The sequence below is a fragment of the Macrotis lagotis genome, chromosome 3 (genome assembly GCF_037893015.1).
Source record: "Macrotis lagotis isolate mMagLag1 chromosome 3, bilby.v1.9.chrom.fasta, whole genome shotgun sequence".
NCBI classification, from domain to species: domain Eukaryota; kingdom Metazoa; phylum Chordata; class Mammalia; order Peramelemorphia; family Peramelidae; genus Macrotis; species Macrotis lagotis.
In genome coordinates, this window is record NC_133660.1 from 227,205,717 (window position 1) to 227,219,821 (window position 14,105).

At 39.0% G+C, this 14,105-nt stretch overlaps 1 protein-coding gene across 1 annotated transcript; it reads right to left on the minus strand.

Moving 5' to 3' along the window:
- Positions 1–1,068: 1,068 nt before the first annotated feature.
- Positions 1,069–13,308, minus strand: CD207 (CD207 molecule). Its single transcript, XM_074229997.1, has 6 exons — positions 13,205–13,308; positions 12,573–12,689; positions 11,341–11,718; positions 6,343–6,494; positions 4,582–4,700; positions 1,069–3,741 (listed from the first exon to the last, which is right to left on the minus strand). The coding sequence occupies exons 1-6, from the start codon at positions 13,278–13,280 to the stop codon at positions 3,588–3,590; spliced, it is 996 nt and encodes a 331-aa protein (XP_074086098.1). The 5' UTR covers positions 13,281–13,308; the 3' UTR covers positions 1,069–3,587.
- Between the last annotated feature and the right edge of the window lie 797 nt (positions 13,309–14,105).

The window sequence follows — 14,105 nt, forward strand, 5'->3', positions numbered from 1 at the left end:
TATGGGAGGTTGTAAGGTAGGAAGTGGATTATTCTTTTTCTACTTAGTTCCAGATGAGGGAACTGGAATCATCAGGGGCAGAAGATTATCAAGTGAAATTATGTATGGAAAACTTTGAATAAATTGTAAAGAAGACTATAAATGTCAGCCATTATTGGAAGGGCAACTATGCATAGAAAATTGGTTGTCTTTTGATCTCAGAATTCCTTTACATTCCTAAAAATTATTTAGAACACAGAGCTTTTGTTTATGAGAATTATATCTATTGATATATACCATATTAGAAATTAAAACTGATAAATTTTAAAATATTTTAATTCATTAATCATAACTGTGACATTTTATGAAAATATCTATATTTTCTAAAACAAAAATTAGTGAGAGACATCCTTTTGCATATTTTTTACAAGATCTTTTTACTGTCTGGCTTAATAGAAGATAGCTAGATTCTCTTATTAATTTTTGCATCCAACTTGTAATATCTTGTTTTGGTTGAAGTTTATGAAGCAAATTCAACCTCACACAAATAAGTAGCCTAAAAAGGGAAGAGCATTTTAATAGGTAAATAACATCTTGGTACTACTATGAAAATAGTTTTGACCTTGTGGATCCTCTGAAAAAGTCTCAGAGATCCTCAGGGGTAAATATACCACACTTTTAAAATTTCTATTATAATGGAAAGTATATTGAACCTGATGTCAGGAGATTTGGGTTTAAATCTCACCTCAGAATGGTTACCAGGGTTAATGCAAGTGTTTGCTGGCTCTGTGTGCCAGTGCTGCTACTGCCTCTCCCTCTCCTCCTCATCCTTGCTGTTGTTTTCACCAATTTGGGAATTTTGCTGCTCAGGATACATTACACCCAAATTCAATGCAGAAACCAAAGTCATCTTCATCCATCCCATGACTTTCTAGCACATCCATGGAGGATATTCTCTTCTCCCACTCTCTGGACTATACCATATTATAAACAGAATTAGACTGAGTTGCAAAGCTGACACCAGAGCTAGTCAAGATAAATGTTAAGAGAATTCCCTTTTCATCCACCATGTCTAGGATCACATAGCCTAGAATGTGGAAATCAATGCATACCACAGATATAGACCCACAGAAAAACTATCTCCCCTTATCACTGATGACAAAGGCCTTTATTTGATACAAAATTTTAAAATATTAGTAAGGAGATCACAGCAATATTTCACAAAGATCATCCACTATGACTAGGCAGGATATATGCCAGAAAATTAGGACTGATTCAATATTAGGAAAACTATAAGAATAATTGACCATATCAATAACAAAAAATAACAAAAATTGTATGATTATCTCAATAGATGCAGAAAAATGCTTTTGATGAAATACAACCATCATTCTTGTTTTTAAAAACCATTAGAAACATAGGAACAAATGGAACTTTCCTTAAAATCATAAGTGATCTTTATTTAAAATCAAGAACAATCATTATCTATGATAGGGATAAACTAGAAGTCTTCCCAATAAGATCAGGGGTAAAGTAAGAATATCCATCATCACCACCATTATTTAATATTGTATTAGAAATGCTAGCTATAGCAATAAGGAAAAAAAAAAGAAATGGAATTATGAAGAAGAGACATAACTATGGACAATGGTTATTAGTAGTGAAGAGGATCAAAGCATTCAGATTGACAAAAGAAAGAACTCATAATAATCACAGCTACTCTCAGTGGAATTGGCTGTCTCAAGAGGCTGTGAGTTCTCTTCTCTAGAAGTCCTCAAGCAAAAGTATAATCACCTGGAGGTGTTCTAGAGTGTCTAATGTTTTAGGTGTCAACCTGTGAATTTTGCTTCCCTTTCTTTAAGACTCTAGTTGAAGGTCAACTTCCTCAGGAAACCTTCCCTGATTTCTCATATTGGTAACAACAGAGGTCTTACTTCTGTGATCTCACAAAGCACCTTGTTTTGCCTCTATTATATAATATTTTATTATGTAAAACCCCATGTTATAACTAGGTATGTTTGTGTTTCTCTCCCTCTTGGCACTATACTTTATCTAAATTTATGTCCTCCAATGTCCAGCAAAGCCTCTTTCTACAATGAGTATTTATTACCCAATTTTGATATATGAAATTATGGAATTGTTACTATACTATAAGAATCAGTGAACATGTTGAAAACAGACAAGTTTAGGAAGAATTACATACAAGGATGCAAAGTGAAGTGAGCAGAACTAAGGGAAAAGTATACACAATGACTATAACAATGTCAATGGAAAGAACATCAATACAATTGAAACCAAATTATTTGAAATTACAATGACCAGCCTGACCTCAAAGAAGAACTATAAGAAAATACCTCTCCCTACTTATTTGCAGCAGTGTGTAAGTGGGCAAAAGATATATGTATGAAATACTACATATGTCAGACTTTGTTGATATATTAATTAATTTTACAGTACTTTCCCCTTCTGACTTTCCTTTTAAAATTCTTTATTATAAGGGATTCCATATTATACCCAGTGTGTATTTCTTTCCTTATTAAAACTATACTTTATCTAAATTGCATTTCCTCCAATGCCTGAAGTCTTTGTTCCTCTTTACTTCTAATACCATGGTTTCTAGTTCTGCTCTCAGGAGTGAAGACAAAGTCTAGAAATCCCTCTTCCATATAAGAACCCTTCAAACACTTGAAGATAGGCTTCATGTCCCATCAATCATTTCTGACCACTAAAGGAAGTGAAGGCAGGATGTTTTAAGCATAGGCAGCAATATAAACAAACACATGAAGAGCCAGGTGAACATAGAGCAAATCTGGGGACAGAGAGTTCAGAGAGTTCACCAGTTTGCTGGGTCCTTAGAATACATGGAATGATATAAGATTAAGACATTACAAATGGAACAGTACCAGTTTGTGGAGAGTCTTGAATGCAAAACTAAGCATTTCGTGCTTACTCAAGAGGTAATAAAGAATCACTGAAGATTTTCATTTTGACTCAGTGGGAATCTATTAGGTACCTGCTTTAGGCAAGGTAGAGCAGTAAAATGACCAAATTTATGCCAAAGAAAGATTAGTAAGACAATGGTATAAATACTGATTAGAAAAGGGGAAATGAGAGGAGGTTGAAAAAAGTAGTCAGGAGACTATTAAAAGGGTCTCTAGATGGGCAGCAATGAAAAACTATATCTCATTGGTAATAATGGTAGCAAAGGGCATAGAGAGGAAGGTGAAAAATGGAAGAGGTATTGGGGAACTGGAAATTGATAGAACTTAACTGGACATAGAGAGATAACAAACAGAAAAAGTCAACAATAATCACAAGGTTTTGAACATGGTGAATGACAGTACTACTGTCAGAAATAGTGAAATCTCAAGTAGGAGATGCATTAAAATCTTCTCTATACAGTTCTAGCCCAGTTCTTTCAATGTTCTTTTCTCTTCTCCATTCTCTTCCTCTCCAGTTTGGTGAGGCAATATATGCATGTACTGGAATATTTTGCTAGGACATTAAAACATGATAACCTAAGGAGAAAATCCCCTGGAGGGATGAACATCATCCTTATATTGAGTTTGGGAGGAGCTGAGATGATGAAATGGACTTCCATCATGAAACTAGTCAATCATCAATAGCTTTGGGTCCCTCTTACAAATGAATTGAAACTCGTGGTCACAGGATATATCATTCCAGGACTTCAGAGAGGACCTCTTTAGAATTACACAATGTTCATTTTCAGCTAAGTTATTGGGTTCCCCTTCTATCCAGAACCTGATGAGAAAAGAACATAACATAGCACACACCTTTCTATTTTTTTTGCAAGGCAAATGGGGTTAAGTGGCTTGCCCAAGGCCACATAGCTAGGTAATTATTAAGTGTCTGAGACTGGATTTGAACCCAGGTACTCCTGACTCCAAGGCCGGTGCTTTATCCACTATGCCACCTAGCTGCCCCCCTTTCTGTTTTTTGCCTTTGGTCTCAGAACTAGGTCCAAGATGAGGAAATAACAGCCTAGATCTCAGGAGGGCTTGGGTCACTTCATCTCAAATTTCATCGTCATTTAAAGATTGCCTAGAAAGATCCTGTCTAATGAAGCTACAGTAAGGAGCAGGAAATATCTAAAAGGAAATTTAGCTTTGAGTCCAATTCTCAGGTCTCTGTATTAAACACAGATATATACAATGCACAGACACACAACACACATACACACACACACACACACACACACACACACACACACACACTTACACACCACACATACAAACAAGCTATTGACTGTCAGAAATGAAGGCACCTCAGAACTCTGAACATAGGACTTCAGAGCTAGAAGGGATCAACTATTCTAAAACTTTCGTTTTTGTAAATGAGGAAATAAAGGTTTGGAGAGAGGTGGAGACTTGGCCAAGATCACAGAGAAGGCTCTAATTCTAGAAGCTGTTGTTTAAAATCCTTGTTTTTGACTCACGGGCCAGAGCCCTGACTTCAGAAAGCCCACACACTAGACAAGACAAATGGGATGACTTTTTCTCTTCCTCTAAGGTCTAGGCATTTACCTTGGGATCTTGGATAAAGAAAGGGTCAGTAAGAAAGCAAATGTGATAATGGACTCACCCAGTATTTTCCTTCTCTATGTACGGAGATTCATCACTCCAGTGCCAGGCACTAGAAGGTCCTGTTTTTGTCAGGCCAATCCAATAAGGAACTCCTTTGGCTACCTTCCAAAGAAAGTCCTACAAAATAAAATCAACAGAGGAATTGGTGTTGGGTAGGGAGTAGTGTCTCTGTGTTTAAATATGTGTATGTGCCTCCAAAGGAGATCTCCAGGGAACACTTTCTTTTAATACCTGTTTAATGCACTCATTAATACCTTGTTTGCCCCTCTGCTATGCTGTGAACTCTACAGAGACATAATGTCTATCTCACCGAAGCTCAGGATCTCTTTTGGTGATGTGCCTAGGCTTCTAAACACAAATGAAATTAATTTCCAAGAACCAAAGGGAAGCAAAATTGGTATTCTGTAGTCTTGCCCTTACTAAGGCTCTAATCTGGCATTGTGGTTTGTCCTTCATTCTGGAAGACCACGACATCAAGGAGGTGATGCCATGACAGGAACATGAATTGGATTTGAGTTAGAGGGTGCTGTACTAAGTCACCAACCTCACTTTCTTTTCTAGAGCCATCTGGATCTAGTGACCAGTTATAAATAGTAATGATTGGAGATGGCCCTGGATGTGAGGTTATCAGGGTTAAATAACTTGCTCAAAGGCACACAGCTAGTAAGTGTCAAGTGTCTGAGGCCAAATTTGAACTGCCATCCTCCTGACACCAAGGCAAAACTTCCCAAATTTCTCATTTAATTTCTTATGCCAATCTGCAAAATTCAAAACTGTCATGGAGAAAGTCATGATGTTGGGGCAGCTAGGTGGCATGGTGGATAGAGCAACGGCCCTGGAGTCAGGGGTACCTGAGTTTCAAATTCAGTCTCAGACACCTAGCTGTGTGGCCTTGGGCAAGCCACTTAACCCCATTGCCTTGCAAAAACCTAAAAGAAAAAAGAAAAAAAAAAAGAAAGTCATGATGTGGAAGGGATAACTGGAGAGCCCAAAGCCCATTTTATGATGAACACAGCTCCAGTTTTGAGATGGAGATTTGGTTGAGGGAATAGAGAGAGGATTAGGAATAGGTGAGCTGGACAGCAGACTAGGGCAAACAATTCATTGGGAGGAGTCAACAGTAGAACTTGTTTTAAACATTAATAAACATGAGAAAATCCCATTATTTAAGATTTATAAGTTATCAAGGAGGTGATACCATGACAGGAACATGAACTGGATTTGAGTGAGAGGGTACTGTACTAAGTCACTAGCCTCACTTTCTTCTCTAGAGCCATCTGGATCCAGTGGCCAGTTATAAATCAGAATGATTGGAGATGACCCTGGATGTGAATAGTCTTTGTTACAACAAAAGTTCAGAACTCCTGTAATCAGAGGCAACTAAAGCCCAATGTTGTTACCTTGCTTGGCATCTTCTTCTCAGCCCTGGGTCAAAGTCAGAAGGATCTCTCCTCTAGATAGATGCTTCTAGAGGTGTTTATATGTTTCCACAAGATGAACACATAGGACACTTTTCCTCCTACTTCCCTCCCATTTCCCATCACTGAGAAAAATCTCTTCTTTAGGATGTTAAATTTTACAAGTGTTTCTCTCACAATAATCCCAGAATTTGCAAGTATTGACCCAAGTTAGGCAGCTAATGAATTTTAGAGACAGGATTCAAACTCAAATCTGCTGATTCTAAATCCAACACTAGTTTCTCATATAACATACTGTTTTTTTTTTATTACCCGGTCAAATATCCTCTTTGGTCACTGACCTGTTCTTTTACTGAAGTCACGGAGGTCAGATGAGAATCTCGAGAGGTACAGAACTGCTCAGCACTGTACCAAGACTTTTTTGTGATAGAAAAATAGTAAAATTTCCCTCCAGAGAATTTCCAATCTCGAGAGGCCATTTCCAGAATGTAACCTGTGGAGGTTGGAACAAAATATCACATTTCAAGGAATGCAGAATCTTAAACCCTAAAAGTAATTCAGAGGATCAAAGAGTCCTACTCATACCAGGGCAAGAATGACCACTGAACTATGTCCAACAAATACTCATCCCATCTCTACTTGAAGATCCAGAGATAGACAATTCACCTTATCCTTATAGAGGTTAATCCTAGTGGTCCCCAGGACCCCAAGAGACTGTAGAACTTTCGCACAAGCTCAACTTGGGGGTGATGGAAAAATCTAGCCCAGAGTTTCTTACATTTTTTGGTGTGATGGACCCCTTTGACAATCCAATCAAACCTATGAACCTCTCCTTAGGTTTGTATTTTTTAAATATTACAAAGGAATTAAATTATATTAAAATAGTTATCAAAATATTAAAAAAAATTCATAGACCCCAGATTCAGAATTCCTGATCTAATCCAATCTTTTTGTTATCTGCTGTAACTGAGTCCAACAGAGGAAGAAAGACTTTTGGGATAGAAAATTGGGAAGGACTTAGAAGAAGTTGAAGAAAACCCTCATTGAAGAAGCTTTAGTATTGAGGGAGGAGAAAGACTTGAAGTTAAGTAGAAGGAAGTGAAGTAGAAGAACTGGGGGAACCAAAGAGGAAGAGAGTTAGGAAGTGGACAAAACAAGCTGGCAAAACAAAGTTAAGAAAAAGGAAGTTAGATATGGTAACCAGGACATTGTGGTGAGGAGTCAGGAGGTGCTAATGGGAGAAAGAAAGAGTTTGGGAGCTGAAGTTTCCCTCACACAGGATGCTACCTCATTCCAAGGGGTAGAATGAGAGGTGGGAAAGGAATTTCTGGAAATTATGGAGGGCAGGGTGAATTTTGTAATGTACTAAGTATGTGATGTTTGTTATTTCTTTTTTATTTCCAATCAAAGAATAGGCATATCTTCTTCCTAGAAAGTAAGGTCAAGACTCTCAAAGAATGTTTCTGCCTTCTCCAGGTTGTCAAGGAGAATGAAATTTTATTTAAAGGTGGGGGAGGGGAAAGGGAATTCAACAGGAAAATAAAGAAGAAAAAAGATCTGAAATGGGAGAGGAAAGACACCAACTGTGTTAAGAGATTGGAGAGTGGGAGAACAAGACACAGAATAAAAGTGCAAGAAGAACCACTGAACACTTAGAGCTAAACAACATATAGGAGTATCTTCCCCAAAAGAATCAGGTTGAATCCTCTAGAAGGAAGAGCTGCTATTTCTCCTTCAAGGAATGTTGACTCAAAGCCACAGGGATTAACAAGTGTAAGACCATCCCATCAGGATCAGAAGAAGATACAGTGATGGTGGGTGACTCCCTATTGAAGGCTGCTGAAGCAACTTTTTTCTCATTTGATAATGAGAGGGGTCTGCTATCTTGCTGGAGTGGGTATTCAAGTGGTAAAAACAGACAACCATGACTGCAACCACTTCTGGTGATTCATAAGGATACAAATGAAACCACCAGAAAAAATCTAGAGAATGGAGGTCTTCTCTACAATCAGGTATTATTGGCCCTCTTGCTATGCCTTGACCAAATCATTCCAGCTTCTAACTGCACAGCTTTGTACTGCTTGTCCCTCATTCCTGGAATGCTTTTTGATACTTTCAATACTCAATCCAGTTCATCAAATCACATACACCTGACTCTTTACTAGTGCCTTCCTTCTGAGATTACTCATAAATCCATAGCTGTTTTGCATGTTGTCTCCCCAACTAAAACGTGGGCCCCTTGAGGTCAGAAATATTATTTTTGCCTTTCTTTGTTTCCCCAGCATTTATCACAGTGCCTGGCTTATTGATTGATAGGCCGACCTTGAAGATATAAGCTATATTTTTATGACTATTGGTGATGAAAGGCTAGGCTTCCTTTTCAAAGGAAAAAGGCAGGTTAAAAAATGTGATTAGGGGGCCACTAGATGGTGCAGTGGATAGAGCACTGGCCCTGGAGTCAGGAGTAAGTGGGTTCAAATCCAGTCTCAGACACTTAATAATTACCTAGCTGTGTGGCCTTGGGCAAAACCCCATTTGCCTTGCAAAAAAAAACCCACCAAAAAAAATGTGATTAGCTAGCTAAAAAGATTGTATCTGAGAATGGCATTTAGACTTCTGAACAATGGCTTAGAATATAGGAGAGAAAAATGCATCTAAAAAGGTCCATAAAAACATCTTTTCTAGACATCTTGCAAATCTTTTTTTTTTGATATCTTGCAAATCTAATCAAAAGGTTTTTAAACTGAAAAGGAAGAGAGTCCAAAAAAAGCACTGCCTCCATAAATCCACTAAACCAGTTAGGAGATAAAGTGTGGGAAGAAGAACATCAAGAGGGTCCCTTAGTAATTCATAAAAGACCAAAAAATCCAAGAAAAGAACCACTGATAAAGCTCATGGCTTCAAGTAACATGGCCTCAGGCAACAAAACAGTTGAAGCAGATAAAGCCCCTAGGGCAAGGTGGCAAATCTGATCACATGTTTATCCCTGAACTTTGGTATAATGAGATCTGTAACTGGAATATGAGTCTAGAAGAATCTGCTTTAGTCAAAATGAATAGAGTAAGTAAAACTTCCAAAAGCCAGAGGGACAAGGGGGTGCAGAAGCATATTGGAGGATATTTAGGTGAAGACCAGCAAGAGTAGAAGCATTTTGTCATTGAAATCTTCCTCAAACTACCTGAACAGATAAAAGAAATGGACGATGCATTCCAAAAATAAATCACAATAGCCATTGAGAGGGACTTCAGTTACCCTATCTGCCTTTAAAAGGGTGAGAAATATTTCTTTTGTCTCATTCTTATCAACAATAAGGAACAAATTACTCAAATGGAAATAATGAGGATCCTCCATATTGGAATTTGTAATAGGAAACAAGAAAGCTGAATGCAGTCTGACCTTCCCTGGAGAAAGAATACATTGCAAAGGGTTCAGAGAAAGCATAGTTGGGTTTTTTTTAAGGCAATGGGGTTAAGTGACTTGCCCAAGGTCCCACAGCTAGGTAATTATTAAGTGACTGAGGTCATGTTTGAACTCAAGTCCTCTTGTCTCCAGGGCCAGTGCTCTAGCCACTGTGCCACCTAGCTGCCCCTCAGAGAGACCATGGTTAAGCTGTCTGTTACCTAAATTCTAAAAGGAAAATCATCCCAGGAAGGATAAGAAGATCTCAAAAATGAAATTCTGAAATTACAGAGGAACAATTCTGATGGGGTGAAAAAGGAAGGCTTGCCTAAAGAGAAGTTTGTATATGCATCATTAACCAATTTAAGTTTGAAAAACTACATGAACAGAAGAAGGAAGCAATAGCAGGAGGCAGAGAATGTATTGAGACTGAGTTGAGATAAAAAAATATCTACAACAAAAAGAGTGGTAAGTGAAAATGTTCTAAGCTATGTTTTGGGGAAAGAAGAGACTCAAAGAAAGGCTACGATCACCACCTATGTTGGATGGATGGGGTAACTGGATGGATAACTCATTACAGAGAGAAAAATAAAACTCAGATTTTACTTCTTTTTTTGCTGCCAAGGAAAATGAACTTTGGACTGAAAAGGACCAAACAAGAATGGTTAATAGGAAGTTGATTCTCAAGATAAAAGCACTATATAAATGCTAGCTATTATGTTATTTACAGTTGAAGAAACTGAGGTCTAGAGACAGGTTGATTTGCCCAGCTGATAAGTAGCTAAAATAAGCTCCAAACCCACGTGTTGCTGATTTCAAGACCAATGAATAATTTGCTGATCCTTGCTCTACTCTGCCTTAGTCAATCAAACCAAGTCTAGAGCATTATGTTTGACTGTGGGCATCAAATTTTAGGAAAAATCTTGATCAACCAAAAAAATATTGAGAGAAAGGCAACCAGGATGATGAAGAAGCTTGAGATCATGAACTTTGAGGATTGGTTGAAGAAATTGGAGAAAATTAGATGGAGAAGAGAAGACAAGGCTTCATTATTTGAAAGGTTGATGCATGGAAAAAGGATTAGACTTTTCTTGTGGGGAGGGATAATTTAGAAATGAAATAAAAAGCAATGGGTAGAAATGGGAAATGGGCAAATTTAGACTTGATATAAAGAAAACTTTCCTAAGATTTATCTGAAAGAGGAATGGGTTGCCTTAGGAGTTAGAGGATTTCTTCATTGTATGTCACAGAATCATAGATTTAGAGTAGGAAGGGACTTTAGAGAGTCTCAAGTCACTCAGTTGATAAGGGAACTGAAGGCTGGAGAGGTTAAGTGACTTATCCACAGTCACACAGGAAGTAAAGGACTGAAATAGGATTTGAATCCAGGTCACCCAAATCTAAATTCAAGACTTGTTAGGGGATCTTGTTCAGGTGTACTTTGGGCTAGACTGCCTCTGAGATTCTATCGCTGAGATTCTGTGATGCTGGAACTTGCTCAAGCTCACCCAGCAAACCAGTGGCAGAGCCCATATCTTGACACTAAGGGGGGGGGGGGGGTAATGGACTTTAGAACTTGGCTTTCACTTTGGACAGCTAGTGATGACCCTTATCAGCCTGATAATGGAATCTGGTATAAAGCAACCGGAACTGATAAAGACTAGGCAAGTTCTCCATCGGCTTTCATCTTTAAAGTCATAGTCCAGAAACTTTCTTTTTCTTCTTTCAGGGCCTCTTCATCTGAAGGTTCTTAGAACCTTCCCCCCCCCCCTCCCCAGTGATGTTCTCTTTGCCCAAGGCAGGGCTCTATAGCCCCTCCATATGAGGGAAGTCCTGCATGAATTCTACCAGGTCTAGATCCAAGCTCCCCATTCTACTTAGTGATCTGAAGCGGCTTGGCCCACCCCAGCCTCCCAGACCCATGGGCACCGCTCACTCACGCTGCTGTGACAATGATGAACCCAGGGACTGAAGATCTTTCCTGAGCTGGTCAATCTTAGCATTTAGTTCCCCAGTTTTCTTCATATCCTGTTTCAGCATAGGAATCTGGGCGTTTAAATGATTAAGTTCTTCCCAACTGCTCATTAATTTTTGCAGCTGATTATTGTTATTTGTCACCATGGAGCTGAGCACCTGCATCCCAATTTTTGAAGCCGCCAGGGTGTTGTTTAGCTGCTGAACCTGGATACGGGAATCCTCCAACCTGCTTCTCAGTTTTCTGATCTCAGAACTGAGAATGATACTGGCATTCTCTGCAGAGCCTTTGAGCATGTGGCCAGAGGTCTGGACCTCATCGATCCTTCTCAGTAACTGGGGATCTGGGGAGAAGGAAATTACAAGGTCAGCTGGAAGGTTAACCCACCTATTCCAATCCCTTCTTTTTACAGAGGAGGAAACTGAGATTTAGAAAGGCTGAGTCTCCTAAAGTTACACAGGGAGTATCAGAAGTGGGATTTGAGTCCAAATCCTCTGATCTCAGAAAGTGCTTTTCTTATTGTATCCCACTTAGGCCTGAGTTTGATCTATACAATAGAAAGACTCATACAAAACACAGCTAATGCTGAGATTGATAAGAGGAGGACCACTAGAAGGTCACAGGCAAATCCCCAAAAGCAGAGGAAGAACCATGAGAATGGGATGTAGGGCATGGACTTGGGGTAGAAACCAGAGATGTGGGTACACAAAACTAGTGAAAGAGCCATAGGGAGGGGGAGACAAGGGACTGGGGGAAGGACTAGAGGAAACAGGAAACTAGGAATTTGGAGTCAGAGAAAACAATGTCTCTGGGTCTTATTTTCCTCAATTATAAAATGAGAAATACGAGTGGATAGTCACTAATGTCCCTTCAAACTTTGGATCTTGTTCATTCTTTAGTGGGAGGTCAGAGATGAGCAGACTGGGAAAAAGAGCCAGCAGGAGGAAGAGAAAAGGGAGGAGAAGGAAAAGAAGGAGTAGGAAGAGGAGGAAGAAGAAGGGGAGGGAAAGGGAGAGGAAGAGGAAGAGGAGATACAACTATAGAGGAAAGAAAAACAGACCTGGGAGAGGGTAGCCACCAAGCACGAGGCAAAGCCTAAGTAGGGTGCAGAGTAACTTCATCTGTGAGCATGCAAGGAAGAGTCTCCTAAGTTGGGAAAAGATCAAGAATCAAGGGAATTCAAAGCCATTAACTTACAGAGAATGGCCATGGCTAGGAGGGAGGCAGTCAAGGCCATTGCCAAAAGAATAATAACCACATAGGCAGAGGGCAAGGTCCTCAGGGCTATAGGTGAATCCTTCTTTGGAGGAGGGTCTGTTGGGAGAAGGAAAAAAAGCAAGTCTGTGGAAGAATCAAGTTCAAATATGTGTTAATCAAATATACTTTCTATTTTTCAAGCTCTGTGTTAGTTCCTGGGAATACAAATGCAAAGAATGAAACAATCCTTACTCTCAAGAAGCTGACATTCTGGGGCAGCTAGTGGAACAGTGGATAGAACCCTGACTCTGGAGTCAGGGGGACTTGAGTCACTTACTAGCTCGTGACCCTGAATAAGATGCTTAAACCCAGTTGCCTCAAAAGAAGAAGAATCTGGCTTTCTGCTGGAGATTAGTTGCATTTCATTATATACCCAATGCTTAACATAACACTGACACATACTTAGCGTTTAATATCATCTTAATCAACTGAGCAAAAAGTATATCTGTGAGAATTTATAGAATAAATGTAAAAAAAATGCAAGCTGGTTGGGAAAGAAGACAAAATAAGAAATGAGCACAGAATAAGCCGAGTCTGCGTTCAGGAGAACAGGAGATCCCCCCTGGACTCACCTCGGGGCCAGAGCGAAATGTCTTGGTTGTCTACTGTGAAATGGGCCACTGGGACATCCTTCTCATTTTCCTTCATCCTGGTCTGGGCCACACTGTGTCCTTGCTCAGTCACCACTCACCCCTGTTGCTTCAAGGGAATCTTTATGTAGAAATAGAAGTGGGAAGTGACTTCATAAGATATTTGCCCACCTCAACCCCCTAAATCCACAACACATTCCTGGGACCCGTTCTAGACCACAACTCCACCCTTTGCCTCCAGACTGGGTTCTTAAGGACGTCAGCATAAACCTTTCATCATCCATCCAACCAGAGATTCCATCATAGAAAACTTCCCCAAATCCTATCCCTATCCACCTCTCCTCTTCTCTCCCCTCCTTCGAAAGGTGGCTCAGTATATTTTGCAAAAAATATACAGCAAAAACAACAACAAAACAAAATTCAAAAACCAAAAATCTGACCTTTAAGGGAGTGCCCACCTATAGGCCTATGACTGAATAAATCATGGTATGGGAATGAAATGGAAAATGATTGTGCCAAAGGGAATTATGAAATGGAGAGTCTAAAAAAGAACTGGGAGTAGACTGATGGGAAAATAAATGAATAAAACTAAGAAAATAATTTATACAACAATATTTTCAATAAAATTTGAAAGATATGAGAACTCTGATCAATCTGACAAGCTATAATTCTAGAAGACTGCAGATAAAGATGCCAGGGAGGAGATAGACTCAAAATATAGAATGTTTTTGGACTTTGCTTGACCAATGACTTTTGCTTGACTTTGTTTATTTTGTTATAAGGGTTTTGTGTTTTTTCTTTCTTTTTATTTTATTCAATGGAGGAAATGAGAAGGGGAAGATATAAAAGCTTGTTAATTAGGAAAAATATTTTTTATATTCCC

What these genes read in the sequence shown, in the direction of transcription:
- CD207 (XM_074229997.1), bottom strand. Translation starts at nt 13,280, where the DNA reads ATGAAGGAAAATGAGAAGGATGTCCCAGTGGCCCATTTCACAGTAGAC. An exon ending in CCTAGCCATGGCCATTCTCT is followed by an intron (nt 11,719 to 12,572) that starts GTAAGTTAATGG and finishes CCTTCTCCCCAG; the next exon opens with ATCCCCAGTTACTGAGAAGG. An exon ending in TTCATCATTGTCACAGCAGC is followed by an intron (nt 6,495 to 11,340) that starts GTGAGTGAGCGG and finishes CAACCTCCACAG; the next exon opens with GTTACATTCTGGAAATGGCC.